Below are 14,811 nucleotides of genomic sequence, written 5' to 3' on the forward strand. Positions count from 1 at the left end.
AATTCTGGGAATAGGCCAAGGCTATGGCTAGGTTGATGGTAAAGCCTGAAAGCTTCCTCAGGCACAAACAGGGAGGGAGACAGGCATGAAGATGGCCTGGTGTGTTTCAAACCAAGCAAGCTGGTGTTAAACCATTTATTTTTGTATTGTTTGATTTCTCTCTTTATGCCCTTTCTGAAATGCAGACATCTAAACCGTCCCAGGATGGAGAGAAGAACATGGTGGCCGGCGTTCATGACCTTTGGGTTCGCTTCCCCGTCACACTCTCTGTGGTCTGAGGATTGTTTCCAAAAATGGAGGAGGTAGGAAGGCCTCCCAATTAAACAAGTAAGATAAGGAAATATCAAGTTCTATACCACTAGGCAAATTACTACTTAATTTTGAGTATTTATAAACATAATATAACCATTTCCTTGACTGAAATTTTGTATTAACGTCTCATTATTTGTACTAATTTTAATAACAAAGAAAGCTAAGGGTAGTACCATGTTTTCTGTCAGGCAGACGTAAAACAAGACAAGGTTTTTAGAATTTGTAGCTGCCTTGCTTAGCACATAAATTGGAAAGCCAAAAGTTTAATATCCCCATATCTCCCATAACTTTTGACATGAAGGGGAAGCAACCATCTTCTGTCTAATCAGCAGAGATACTTATTTCTGGATCTCTAAGTCATTTGTTTAGCCCTGTACAGTTGCTGATAAGCAGTTATAGTAAGGTTTCTGGGCAGTTCTTTCTACCAGAATATTCAAATAATCCAAGTATTTGAAGGTGTGAAATGGAATGACTTCATCTCTCACTCATTCAGATGGATGCCAAGGTCATGGTTACCGTTAGCTGGCCCAGGAGTGTGTCCTATGGTGTACACATTTGGGCTAAATGACAAAGCTAGGTGAAAATCCAGAAGTTCACAGATGCCAGAGTTAGCTTTCCGTTAGGGAAATGCTTACAAGAAACTGGACCAGGATAAAGCAAAGACTAAGGGACAGAAAGAAAGTTTGAGTTGCATTGTTGCCATATTCTGCAGAATCAGACTTCAGCTTCTGTTCAGCTCTCTTTGGAGCTAAAAACTCCTCAAGTTCCTTCCTGAGAGACAAGAGCATTTGCACAAACACTATAATCTCTGACGATTTCCAGCATGGTTCCATCAAGGTTCTGTGACAAGCCTGCACGATAAGATTATATCTGTTTGGGTATTTTATGTATGTGTGTAATCTTGTCACTTGGCTTTGCAACACTGAAAATTCCCTAAATATCCACAGGAAACGATAATTCAGCATTTGGCAGGTCAAGCCAAACGCCTTCCCTTATTTTCTATCCTTACCTCCTTCTTTGTCCCACAGTTTAGTTCAATAAGTTTTAAGTGCCTAAAATCATTCTTGGTGAATAACGCTGGACCACTCTGAGAATTTGTGGCTGAGAGCTGGACCCTCGTCATCAGCACGCACTTTGTCACTGAGACAGGGTAACCCATGGTTACTGAGCTCAGATCAGTTAAGGGGCAGAGAGCCTCCCCTCCTCACTGCTCTATAAAAGAGACCCAGCAAAGGGACCCTACCAGCTTCTGGCTCTCAGCCTGGGCGTAGTTTTGGGAAGCAAAGCCTGAGACCTCCAGAGCCCAGCCGACCAGCTGCAGAGGCAAGACCAGCATGTCGCCTTCCTTCAAACTTCAGTGTCACTTCATTCTCATCTTCTTGATGGCTCTAAGAGGGGAGAGCCGGTACCTAGAGGTGAGCGATCTCCGGACTGAGCCGTCACATCTTCCGTGTGTGTGTGTGTGTGTGTGTGTGTGTGTGTGTGTCTCTCCAGCCTTGGGGGTGGGTCTGCTGCCTCAGCTCTCAGCCCGTGTTGGGCTTAGCCCTTTCTTCCCTATCTTCTGCCCCCTCTCTCTCCTGGTCTTCCTCCTCGCCACTACGTCCTTCCCTTGGCCCCTGGGGACACCCTGGTCTGAGGGAAAGGGTCTGAGACCTCTTCTGCTCCGGACGCGGGAGACCTGGATCCCTTCACTTTATTCTCTTGGCTGCGGGGCAGGGAGAGTGCCCCGCTGCGGGTCCCCTTTCCCGCAGTCTTGAACTCGTTCGGACTGACGCGTTTTCCTCGCCAGCTGCGGGAAGCTGAGGACCACGACCCTCTCCGGTTCCTGGGCGCCAACCTGAAGCGGGAGCTGGCGGGGGAGCCGCTGTACCGCCGCGCGCTGCGTGAGTCGGGGTGCCGGCGCGCATCCGGGGGCAGCGGGGAGGTGACGAGGCCGGGCTCCGCACCCGCTCACGGGGCCCCGGGCACCGCCGGGAAGGGGCTGGCCTGGCCGGCCGGGGGCGCGATCCCCGTGCTCAGGGGCCCGCTGGGGGCGGGTGACGCGTTCCGCGTGGGGACCGGGCGCCGCGGACCCGGGAACGGGGGCCCGCGGGGAGGGGCTGGCCGGGGCCGAGGCGTCGGTGGCCGCAGCCCCGGCCCCCTGGCCCCACTGTCCCTCCCCCAGGGTGCCTGGACATGCTGAGCCTCCCGGGCCAGTTCACCTTCACCGCCGACCGGCCGCAGCTGCACTGCGCCGCCTTCCTCATCGGCGAGCCCGAAGAGTTCGTCACCATCCACTACGACCTGGTCTCCATCGACTGCCAGGGCGGCGACTTCCTGAAGGTGAGGCTTCCTCGCGGCGCACGCTCCCGCAGCGGGGCCCCAAGGGGGGTGAGCCGGGGCGCCGTGCCCGGCGTGGGGCTACGGCGCGTGGAGCCGGCTGGTGGCCGAGCGGGAGAGGCGCCCCCCCCCCACCCCGGACGGCCGCGGGGCGCGAACCCCGCCCGGAGCTCCGGCCGCGGTTGTTTGACTTCCCCTCCATGCGCTCCTGGGACCCGGGCGCCCCCAAAGACTTGATTGAACTTGCGGCGAGAAGCGCTGTGTTACACGAAAACTGATCCAGACTGGCACCGGCGCTCGGGGCCACGAGGAGGCCCAGCCGCGCTTCTGAGGCCGGCCCCTGGCTCTGGGGAGCTGTCGCAGGCTCGCGGGAGCTGTCTTGAATTCCCCGGGGGACTCGGTTTGGAAGCCCTGGGGCTCGGGCCTCTGGGAGGGATGCTGAGAGCCAGTCTAGTCGGAGGCAGGTGGAAGGCCAAGTCCCCCGGCCTCAGTACATGCCCCCTCCTAGTTGGTCTCCCTAAGTCTACCGGGTCAGCCTGGGACGGTTGATGGAGTTACACAGCCCCGTTAAAAGTATCATGATTAAAAACCTCCCAAGTGGAATGATTTTGGAATCTGTCAGACTCCTTTTAGAAGAGGACCAATCCACGGAAGCACTTTGTAGCTGGTGATTTTGCCAATGTGAACCAGGCTCAACCCGTTACGTTGGAGACCTGCGGTGATTTTAACAGTAACATCAATAGACTCTGACCATTTGTCCAACAAGCTGACTTTAACAGGTGAAGGTAAAAAGCCCTAAGTGGCCTAACAGCCATTGCTGTTTGAGTGTTGAAGCAGTTCTTGGTATTTTAATATGAAATAAAAGTTTCAAAGTGAGGAAAATGGGCACATATAACCATGGGCAAGTAGGTGAAGTTGCTGCTCTAGTTTAGTTTTGAGAGGTTTTGTTTGTATGTCAACGAGGAGAAGGAAGAGACCAAGTGAAACCCAAATTATGCTTGTGTGGAATTCTTCTGAAGATGGGATGTGTGGAAAATATGACCAAGATAAAAATGTATATTGGCTGTAGTTTCAGGTACCAAAGAGTCTGGAATTATAAAACAGAGTATAATAAAGTTTACTTGCTTTGGATACTTTAAGGTTTATGGAGGAAAAAAACCCAATCATTAATTAACAATAATACTTGCAGACAACCTTCACGGTCAAAAAATATATAGATGGAAAGCAAGTGGGCAGGGAAGTGCAGGTTGTCACTTGCTCACAGACGGACATAGGACAGAAGGTGCATTGCTAGGTAAGATTTCAACACACCTGTGACTTCAGGAGTTGGTGGAAATGATCATCTCTGTGTGTGTTTTTTGTTGGAAGGTATTTGATGGTTGGATTCTCAAGGGGGAGAAGTTCCCCAGTTCCCAGGATCATCCTCTCCCCACAACTGAGCGGTACATAGATTTCTGTGACAGTGGTCTTAGCCGAAGGAGCATCAGATCCTCCCAGAATGTGGCCATGATCTTCTTCCGGGTTCGTCAACCAGGAAACGGATTTACAGTAACCATAAAGACAGATCCCAACCTCTTTCGTAAGTGGGCTCCCTCTCTTCTCCGTCAGTAAGGACTTGGAGGGAGGGAGTGTCAGATCCACTTTTCATAGGTAGTGTGATTGCACCAGACTTAAGAAACTTGAAGTGAGGAATGATTTGAATGGAAATTTTTTTTTTGTCATTAGAAATGACCTAAAGGATATTTCCTATTCATTGCTCTGAAAATCAATTCACAGTTTTCAACTTATTTCCTAGGCTAGGTAGGATATTAAGTTTTGGTGGGTAGAATTTTATTTTTTTCTCTTTAGTCTTATTCTAATCTGAGGCATGACAGTGGATTCAGTGACAAACTGTAATCCCTCCATGTCATTCCATTAATCTTGGATAAGCTTGAGGGATCAGATCTGAAGTTGTAGTCCTAGAGATATTTAGGCAAAGGCTGAAAGACTGCATATCTGGGATGTGGTAGACAGAGTTCATGTCCTGAGCAGAGGGTTGGACCAGAGGACCTCAACAGTGCCCTCTAAGTCCACCTCTTTAACTTATTCCGTTTCTGGTGGATACAAACATAGATGCTGTATAAAACTGAACAGCCCAGGCCTAAAAGACATTATTCTAATCAAAATTAGTTCATTCATCTGCTTATTATTTTTCCCCATGAAGCGAAATATATATATATATGCATCTATATATTTACAGAGTTAAATGGAGAAAAATATTTTTTTTAAAAATCAGGAAAATAAAACATCACTCATTTTTGGTTGCATACAATAGTATTAATGTTGACACTTTGTGTGGTGGAAGAATGGGGCCTTATCTGCCAAAGAATAATGTATTATATTCCAATTTTTATTTTTTAAAAAAGAGAATTTTTGAAAGAACCCCTCCCCCACCCCCGCAAGGCTATTTTGAGAGCTAGAATAATCCCAGAAAGCAACATGAAATGTTTCTCCTATATTTGTGTGGTTAGAAGTTGGAAATCTTTGGGGTGCCTGGGTGGCTCAGTCAGTTAAGCCTCCAACTCTTGATTTCAGCTCAGGTCACGATCTCATGGTTTGTGGGTTCGAGCCCTGCATTGGGCTCTGCACTGACAATGCAGAGCCTGCTTCGGATTCTCTCTCTCCCTTTCTCTCTACCGTTCCCCTACTGTTCCTCTATCGTTCTTCTATTTTTCTCAGTCTATTTTGTAACAATTTTATTATTTATTTACTTCATTATTTTAAAAAAATCATTATGATTCTGGGGCCCCTGGGTGGCTCAGTCAGTTGAGCGTCCGACTTTAGCTCAGGTCATGATCTCACAGCTTGTGAGTTTGAGCCCCACGTTGGGCTCTGTGCTGACAGCTCAGAGCCTGAAGCCTGCTTTGGATTCTGTGTCTCCCTCTCTCTCTGCCCCTAACCCACTCACATTCTGTCTCTGTCTCTCTCAAATAAACATTAAAAAAATATATCATTATGGTTCCAAGTTCAATGAGTGAATGTTTCAGACAGGCAAGGTTTTAGTTCTGGCTTTACCTTTGAGCCTTTATTTCTTCTAGACTTTCAGCTGGAACTTGGACCCTAGTTAATGAAGTGTTTCTAGAACTTCCACTAGCTAGTGTTGTTTGATTAATTACTAATTTAAGTCTTGTGCTTGTTGTAAACAAGGTAACTCCCTGAGATTGAGATTGAGATTAGAAGCATTCTTTTTTTTTTTTTTTTTTAACATTTATTTATTTATTGAGAGACAGAGAGCATTAGCAGGGGAGGGGCAGAGAGAGAGGGAGTCACACATTCCAAAGCCGGCTCCAGGCTCCGAGCTGTTAGCACAGAGTCCGACACAGGGCGAACCGCGAGATGGTGACCTGAGCCGAAGTCGGATGCTTACCCGACTGAGCCACCCAGGTGCCCCAAGATTAGAAGCACTCTTGCCACCTAGAACCTTCTGACCATGTCTGCACATCACCAGTGATTTTTATCCCCCCATCACTCCACACCCCCACACCCCCGCCCCACCCACCACTCCTTCCCCATCCAGATTGCCCTTGTGATACATATTCTCTTCCAGTCCACATGGCCCTAGACCATGAATAGGAACTGAGAATAAGGATAGGATAAATTTCTTTTTTACTACATTTAAAAAATATTTATTTATTTTGAGAGAGAGAGAGAGGGAGTGGAGGAGGGGCAGAGAGAGTGATCGAGAGAGAGAGAATCCCAAGCAGGCTCCGCACTATCAGCATGAAGCCCCACATGGGCCTTGATTGCATGAACCCGTGAGATCATGACCTGAGTTGAAATCAAGAGTCAGAAATTTAGCCGACTGAGCCTCCCAGTCGCCCCGGATAGGATAAATTTCTGTAAGAACCCTGCATACCCAATAATGACAATGTGATTCTGTTTTTCCGCAAAGCCTGCAATGTCATTTCCCAGACCCCAAATGGAAGGTTTACCCTGGTAGTCCCGCACCTGCATCGAAACTGCAGCTTCTCCATAATTTATCCTGTGGTGATCAAAATATCTGATCTCACCCTGGGACACTTACATGGTTTGCAGTCAAAGGTGAGTTGCTTTCTTCCTTCCCAGTCATTTACTAAGGCCACAGCTTTATCAGAGGAGGAGCAATCATACAGGGCAAACATGGACATTAGTAAATTGTGGGAGCATGCTCTTCTGTTGATTTAGCCCCACATCCGCTTTCCCTCGCCTCTTTGATGAAAGCCCCCTTCTATTTGCCTCACGCTGCTCGGTGCGTACTCATGTGCCCCTTCCGATTACTTGACTACTTTTCTTGTGATACAGGAAAGGTTTTCAATTGGGAAAGTTGTGACATGTAATTACAATTGAACTCTCTGGTACTTGCCTCTTTTACAGAAATTCTCTCCTAGCAGAACCTAGTGTGAGTCATCTACACAGCTGTTTTTCTGATTATCGGATTTTTTTTTTGACACGAAGGAAGTGTCTCATTGACAGAACTGTGTTGTGAAGGAATGCTAAGTGTAGCATAAAATACAAAATTGGATTTTTAAGTTGCAAAATACAGTAGAGTGTTGAAGATTTTGTTGCATTATGTTTAACTCAATTCATTTTGCATGAAAATATTAGCTGAGAATCTCCATCAACCTATATTCCCTTGAACTTCTGTATGGAATTTACAACTAATGCTGAGCTTGATCTTTTTTTTCTCACCCCCACCCCTTTTTTTTTGCACTGCTAGCTTCGTCCCTCTGGGTCGTTCTCATTTCCTTATACTTTCTTATATTTCTAGGTTAAGATAGCTCATATATTTTCTGACATCATAGACAGTCATTGTTCCTAATTAGGTAGATTCCAGTAAAAACCAAATAAATAGGACCAGGACTGAAAACAGGTGTATATTTAATTTCCTTTAAGCCCTGAATTCATGAGCTAGTAGCTGTTTGTTGTTGTGTTGTTTTGTTTTGTTTGTTGTTGTTGTTTTTTGGGGGTTTTGTTTAGTTGAACCTTAGTGGAAGAATGATCCTTTGATAAAGACCAGAATAAGGAGATGTCTTTGGCATAGCCCTTCATCCTGATACCAATTATATGTTATTCCTGATGTATACTGTAGAAGATGGCAAGCATGATTGCAGGTTGGGAGATCTACCCTTTAGTTATTCTAGGCTGTGAGGAGTAATTTTGGTATTTCCCCTTGAAAAAATGTTAAAGTCTGCAGTGTTCTAGGCATCTATCTATTCCTTTACAAAATATTTTTTGAGCACTTTCCACGTGCAAGGCACTATCTTAGATGCTGGAAATCAGTGACGAGCAACACAGCTCCTGCTCACAGGGAACCTGCATTCTAGTGGGTTGAGCTCAGCAACAGTGCAATGCATTTGCAATAGCGGGGAGTGCCCTACAGAAAATGAAGCAGAGTGGTGTGATAGACAATGCAGTAGAGGGAGAGGCGGGAGCTCCTTGAGATAAGGTGGTCGGGAAAGGAAACTTCTGAGAAGGAGGAATTTAAAGTAAAATGTGAGTGATAGGTAAGAAGGAGCCAGCAGCCACTGGAAGGACCAGGGACAGAGGAGACGGCAGTGCAGAGGCTCAGAGGAAGAAGTGGGCTTCCAGAAATAAAAAGAAAGGTATGGGGAAGGGAGGATATTAGGCAACATCAGGGAGGCGGGCAGAGCCAGGGTGTGGTGAACCCAGCAGGTCATATTGAGGATTTGGAGTTTATTCTAAGTGCAGTGGGAAACCACTGAAAGGGGGCAGGCAGGAAAGCAACATGATCCATTGGATTATGCTTGGTGGGATGAGGGTGGCTGGGAATTGCTGACTTCATGACCAAATTAAATTAACAAGGTCCGAGGCAGGAGGGAGAGGATTGATTACCTAAAGGCCATTCTGGCTTTGCATGGGCTATGGGGGCCAGAGTGGTACAGGGAGTGCCCGTAGGGGCCATTGTCACAGTCTAGGCAAGAGATGATAGTGGGTTAGTCCAGGGAGGCAGAACCTCAACAGAGAAACCTAGGGGATCACTACTGAGGAGCAGGGTAGTATAGTACTTCTCATTCCTAAGAATAGCTAAGATGTTTGGGAAGAGGAGAGAGAAGTCATTGAATGTCAGGGAACGGGTGTGTCTAACTTCTATGTTTCTTTGTTTGGTTTCCCTCATTATAGCACCCACTTCTTCCCAACCCCCCTACTTCCCATTTCTCTCTACGGGGCCTGCCTTTTCCCCTTCACCACTCTTGTTGAAATTTAGAACCTGAAGAACCAAGTGGAAAGTTTAGTCTTAACAGATGTTCCCCCTGGACATCCTCTACTCAAGGGAGAGGCAGTTAAGGTTTTTTTCCTTCACCTCTTATTCAGCTCTTCCTACAAGAACATAAGCCCTGTCCACAGGGGAGCTAGTTAAGCCTCTGTTTCATTCTTGGATGAAATGATGTGTAGAGCATCAAGGCATAGGACCCAGCATACAGAAAGCACTTAAAAAATGTGTGTCCCCACCTGCTTCCTTGTATTGGCCAAACAGTTGGTATTCTATTTTTTTCTACTCGGTGGTTTAGTTCTAGTTGCATCTCAATGTCTTCTGCATGTTTGAATGTGTGTTTTTATGTGTGTGTGCGCGTGTGTGTGTTTAACATTGTCTATTTGAGATGTTTTTCTGTATGTGTCAGGGTCCATGTGGCTCACTTCTGAGCATCTTGCCGCTCTGCACTAGATCTCTCAATGAGTATGCCTCAATAAAGAAGATCACAGGCGAAGCTGGCCATGTAATTGTGGGGGACAGTGCAAACTGAAAATGTGGGGGCCCTTATTTTAAAAGTATTAAGAATTTCAAGATGGTGACAGCACAGCATTAAACCAAGCAACAGGCCCTCGTATGGCTTGTCTGGCTTGTGGTCACATGCCCACAAAGGCTAGTATCCCTGACCTCAGGAGAAAGGTGGCCCAAAGTACAATGTTTGGGACTGCAAGTGGCTGCTTTATTTGTGTGGGAAGAGTGAAATGCAGGAATTTCTGTGGACAAGGCAGTGTGGATAGACAGTGTGGATAGGCAGCGTAGATAGGCAGTATGGACAAGGCAATATGGACAAAGCAGTGTGGATAGGTGGTGTGGACAGGCAGTGTGGAAAAACCAGTGTGGAAAAACCAGTGTGGATAGGTAGTGTGGACAAGCAGTGTGGACAAGGCAGTGTGGATAGGTAGTTTGGATAGGCAGTGTGGACAGGCAGTGTGGACAAGGCAGTGTGGATTGCCAGTGTAGACAGAGTGGACAGAGCAGTGCGGACAAGGCAATGTGGACAGGCAGTGTGGATAGGCAGTGCAGACAGGCAGCATTAACAGGCAGTGTGGACACGGCAGTATGGACAGGCAGTGTGGATAGGCAGTGTGGACAAGGCAGTGTGGACCAGGGAGTATGGACCAAGCAGTGTGGAAAGGAAGAAGGGAAGCAGAAAGTGGTTGTTAGAGTGATTGTGCAAAGTCTAAGAATACATTCTGGTTTTGATTAGCTCAAAATAAATTAGTTTTAGTCGGGAGGAGAAAGACAATGGTGACTCTAGCTAGCTTAAGCCCCAAATTAGGGTTCTTTTCTTTGTTTAGCATTCTTATAACTAATCTAAATGCCTGTCAACAGAAATGATAAGGATCATCCCAATAGCGGGAAAAGTCTTTCATAAAGAGGAGGGAAAGAGGTGAGTTGAAGGAAAAACTGTAAAGACCCATCTATTAATAGAAATTCTGACTGCATGAGTTAAGAAATTCAAATAATTCAGTATGTATGTCCAAATGATTTACAAAGCAAAGCATTTTCAGATCCAATTTCCATTCATTTTATGTGGAGTTTACAGATTCCTATTGCATCATTCCAGTCCTTGAGCTGATAAAAAATTTTTTTAATGCACACACATTTAAAGAAATGATTACTCAACTGATTTAGAAAAGCAGTTCTTGTGATTATTTTTTCTTTTCAGTATCTTTTAATTTCCGGAGTCCTGGGTGTTAAATTAAATGGCACTGCCAGGATGTCCACGGCAAATGGAGTGAATTCACCAAATTGCAGTTGGTCAAATGGTTTGACTTCCGTAACTGGTTGAAATATATCTTTCTCTGCTGCTTGCTTCTTTTAGAACCCCTCAGCAGGTTGTGGGGGAATAGGAGACTTTGTGGAGCTGTTGGGAGGAACTGGACTGGACCCTTCCAAGATGATGCCTTTGGCTGACCTCTGCTATTCCTTTCACGGCCCTGGTGAGATGTGTCTTTGATTATTACTTATGAGCCTATCAAGATTCCTTAAATAAAACCTGATACTTCCTTAAATAAAACATCCCACGTTTTTTATACATGGGAAGGCAGGTTCCACCTAGAAAGCTTCCATTTTGTACATTGAGCCAATGTGAGGATTTTACATTTGAGCATATGTATGGTTATAGTGAATGCATTATCAAAATATTGGACACTGGAAAAGAAACCTCTGAAGGAACACAGGTGCATGTTTAAGGGTGGCCCTGAGTAAGACCATGAAAAAGACAAAGCTTTTTTTGTTCCGTGCTCTTTCCACCTTCCTGAAAGTCGTTGCTTTTGTCCTCTGGATACCAAAGAGTTTACTAACTGAAAACTATAGTTCAAATAGATATGCCATCAATTAGTTATAATATAATAATAGAGTAATATCCAAATAAATTTCCTAAATATATGTGTATGTGTGTATTACTCGTAGCACATAAATTAAAAAGTGATATTCTGGGGTGCCTGGGTGGCTCAGTCGGTTGAGCGTCCGACTTCGGCTCAGGTCATGATCTCGCGGTCCGTGAGTTCGAGCCCCGCGTCGGGCTCTGTGCTGACAGCTCAGAGCCTGAAGCCTGTTTCAGATTCTGTGTCTCCCTCTCTCTGACCCTCCCCCCATTCATGCTCTGTCTCTCTCTGTCTCAAAAATAAACGTTAAAAAAAAAATTAAGAAAAAAAAAGTGATATTCTTTATCAGAAATTCTCAGAACTGCTGAATCTCCCCAACTTCTAGGAGCAAAACCAGTTTCTGAAAGACTACTGCAAAAACAGAAATACATTCTAAAATCTAGAAGTGGTCATTGGGAATAAAAGACCAGGTCAGTGCACAGGATGCCCAACAGAACCAGATATTCTTTGCTAGGGATCAGTGAAGATTTTCCATTTGATTCTGCCCAGGTATGGTGAGGGTGGCTAGAAATTGCTGGTTTAGACCATCAGTACATGTGGCTTTTCTCGCCTCTTACTGTGTTCTCTGAGGCACTGGATCCTTCCATGCAGGAGGGCACCTGTGAGGAGATGCAATTGCACTAGGTAAGAAGAGTAGATTAAGGTCTAAAGACTACTCTTGCCTTAAAATGTAGGTAATTGAAGCCAGAGTAATTTTGGTACAGTTATGTCCAGTACTAAGTAAATACGATGCACATTAACAAAGGAAACAGAGCATGTTATATATATTAAAGTTTAGAGTAATATCAGAAAAAGAATGACCTTTCAAATAATTTAAAGCAAATTAAATTTGGACTCCTCACAGAAGCTTAACCTAGACTCCCTGGTGCTTATATAAAAGAAACATAGGTTTTATATTTATTATGTATCTAAATTGGCTTTTACCTCAATAAGTATCTAGCTGTTTTACTTTACTTATTGAGGCTTTTACCTCAATAAGTATCTAGCCTGTTTGAACCCAGGCACAGGCTTGTGAAGTACCTGTTATGCAATGATAATGTTCATGTTTCTCAGAATGCTATAGGCCTTATAGAGACAAAGTGGGGTTGGGGGGGGCGGGAAGATGGACAAAATTAAAATAGAAAAAAACCATCGTAGGGCACATAAATCTTGCCTCAGGGACCAGCTTGACAGTGGAGAAATGAAAGAAATTTTAGATAAAAATATGTGAGTTTCAATATACACTTGTTTGGTCATATCTGCACTAGAAGATAGACATAAACGTTGCCAGATGCTTATACAAATAATAATAAGATTGGATTGAAGAGAAGTAAGGATATCAAAAGCCATTCCATGTAAGAAGCACAGAAAAAAATGAGACTGAAAAGGTGCAGGTAAATAATAGAACAAACACAAGTATATTCGTATGTATCTAAACTATGCAAATTATTTTTGTTTATATGTAAAATAGAGGTATTATCTAGGCTCAGAAAATAATTAGCAGGTGATTTTTTTTAGTCTATGTAATGTTCATCGGTGCACTGTGTCCTCTAGTCATGTCCACTAACTGCCACTTGCATCCTCAGAACTATGACAACCAAAAACTACACCTGCAAATTCCCAACCTGTCCCTAGAGGGCGGTACTGCCCCTGCTGAGAACACTAAGCTAGAGCAGAGGTGCATGGTAGACAGATTGCCTTCACTGCATTTACCACAGAAGCCTCGAAGGTAGGAGAATGTGAAAAATGCAAAGAGACGTCTTATTGCCTCTGTTAAATAACAAAAATTCAACTGAGTAGATTTGAAAGATCTCATTGGCTTTACGAAATAATTCATGAATCGGGGAGCATTCCTTCTAGCGAGTAGAGGGGTCCCCAAGGCATTGTACAAAATGGAAGGTTTTTATAGAAGGGTAGGACAAGAAATTTGGCAAGAGAAAAGGATTGTTCCAGGCAGGTCACTTTCCCTGAGGGGGAAAAGCAAGGTGTCTTATCCTGCAGATTACCTCATCTTCCTTGGGGGGCGGGGGGGGGGGTATGGAGAGGGCCCCTGTGGCAGATTCCTTGATGTTGATGGAAAAATTCCTGACTGACTGGTTAAGGCTATTTTTCTAGGGGAGGTTGAAATTACAATTAAATTAGGTATTCAGCCCCAGTTTGGGACCTTGGTCTCAGGGACGCCATTTTAGGGCTGCGATTTTCTTTTTAACTCCTCTTTCCAGCCAGTTTTATTTGGCTAACAGTGTTTTTGCCCATGAGGAGAACTGAGTTCAATTTCAGCATCCTACAATTAACTATATATTATACTAACAATGAAAACAAAACGTTTCACCTGATGGCACGTGCATGGTTTAAGTATGTGAGAGGAAGATGCATCCCCTTGGTTTCTTTGTGTTTAAATGATCTTATCCACAGGAATGGTTTATGTGGTTTCTAACCTGCAGGGAACCTTTTGCTTTTTCCATGAATTATAGCCCAGATGAAAATTGGCTGTGACAACACGGTGGTGCGCATGGTCTCCAGCGGAAAGCACGTAAATCGTGTGACTTTTGAGTACCGCCAGCTGGAGCCATACGAACTGGAAAACCCAAATGGAAACAGTATCCAAGAAATCTGTTTGTCTACTCTTTGAATAACCAACCCCATGATTTACATGCTGCTAGCTAAGTGAGTTTTTCATGGCTGTTATATATGATTTTGATGACCAGCAAGGTAAGAGCCTTTCGAATCAGTCAGTATTCCCAGGCTTGGACACACATTACACATACACACACACATATGTAGACACACGTGGGCGTGCAAGCGTGCATTTATTTTTGTACCTTGCTTCTTTTTCACTTGTAATGTATAGATGACCACATGGCAGCAGATAAACCCTCCTTTGCCTTTGGTAGGAAAACAGTTTTCTATAATTCTTTGGTATGCTACAAACCTGCCCCGATAAGACAAGTGCAGAGCAATGGGCACTAAAAAATTGTATCTCAAGGGAAAATACGACAAAGAAATTAAAATGGCGGTGTTTAGATTCGTCTTAGAACAGAAAACAATTAAATGTCTGTATACCAAAGTAGTTGTATCTGTGTATTTTCTGTATATTATTCTGTTTACAATAGATAGTAGTCGTAGCTGTTGTTTATTGATTTGTAATGTCTTGTTGCTAACAAAACTCTGGAGCATGGAAAAAAATTTTCCATCTACAAATACAAACATGAATAAATACATCAGAATGTTGGCGCCTTGACATTGTGCTTTGTTTTCCTGAGTAGTCCCCTCCCTTATTACCATCAGAAAATAGTGTTCTCGTGTGATGCAGAACCAAACGCTGAGCTAAATCATGTTACGCGTCTTCATGCTGGTAGAACTGTGGGCCTCTACAGCAGAATGATTTAGAGCAGAAGGCAGAACTGCATTGTTTGCACAAACAACGCTAACTGGTCCTCGTAGGGAAGCAGGATGCAGAAACCGCTTTCTACTGTCCAAGAAGACTGAGAATACATGTTTTTGTCACAATGGGGTATACTT

The 14,811-nt window shown here is 44.5% G+C and overlaps 1 protein-coding gene across 1 annotated transcript; it reads left to right on the forward strand.

The window, feature by feature from the left end:
* The first annotated feature begins 1,341 nt into the window (after positions 1-1,341).
* On the forward strand, positions 1,342-14,530 carry LOC102959365 (corticotropin releasing hormone binding protein). Its single transcript, XM_042959375.1, has 7 exons — positions 1,342-1,727; positions 2,102-2,195; positions 2,477-2,634; positions 4,000-4,210; positions 6,563-6,711; positions 10,746-10,863; positions 13,764-14,530. Exons 1-7 carry the CDS (start codon positions 1,647-1,649, stop codon positions 13,919-13,921), a joined length of 969 nt encoding a protein of 322 aa, XP_042815309.1. The 5' UTR covers positions 1,342-1,646; the 3' UTR covers positions 13,922-14,530.
* The last annotated feature ends 281 nt before the right edge of the window (positions 14,531-14,811 follow it).

This window comes from Panthera tigris, chromosome A1 (genome assembly GCF_018350195.1).
Source record: "Panthera tigris isolate Pti1 chromosome A1, P.tigris_Pti1_mat1.1, whole genome shotgun sequence".
NCBI lineage: Eukaryota > Metazoa > Chordata > Mammalia > Carnivora > Felidae > Panthera > Panthera tigris.

Bases quoted from the DNA above. Each gene is read 5' to 3' on its own strand.
- LOC102959365 (XM_042959375.1), top strand. From the start codon at position 1,647: ATGTCGCCTTCCTTCAAACTTCAGTGTCACTTCATTCTCATCTTCTTG. The intron at 4,211-6,562 runs GTAAGTGGGCTC...TTTTCCGCAAAG, and splicing joins GACAGATCCCAACCTCTTTC to CCTGCAATGTCATTTCCCAG. The intron at 6,712-10,745 runs GTGAGTTGCTTT...TGCTTCTTTTAG, and splicing joins TACATGGTTTGCAGTCAAAG to AACCCCTCAGCAGGTTGTGG.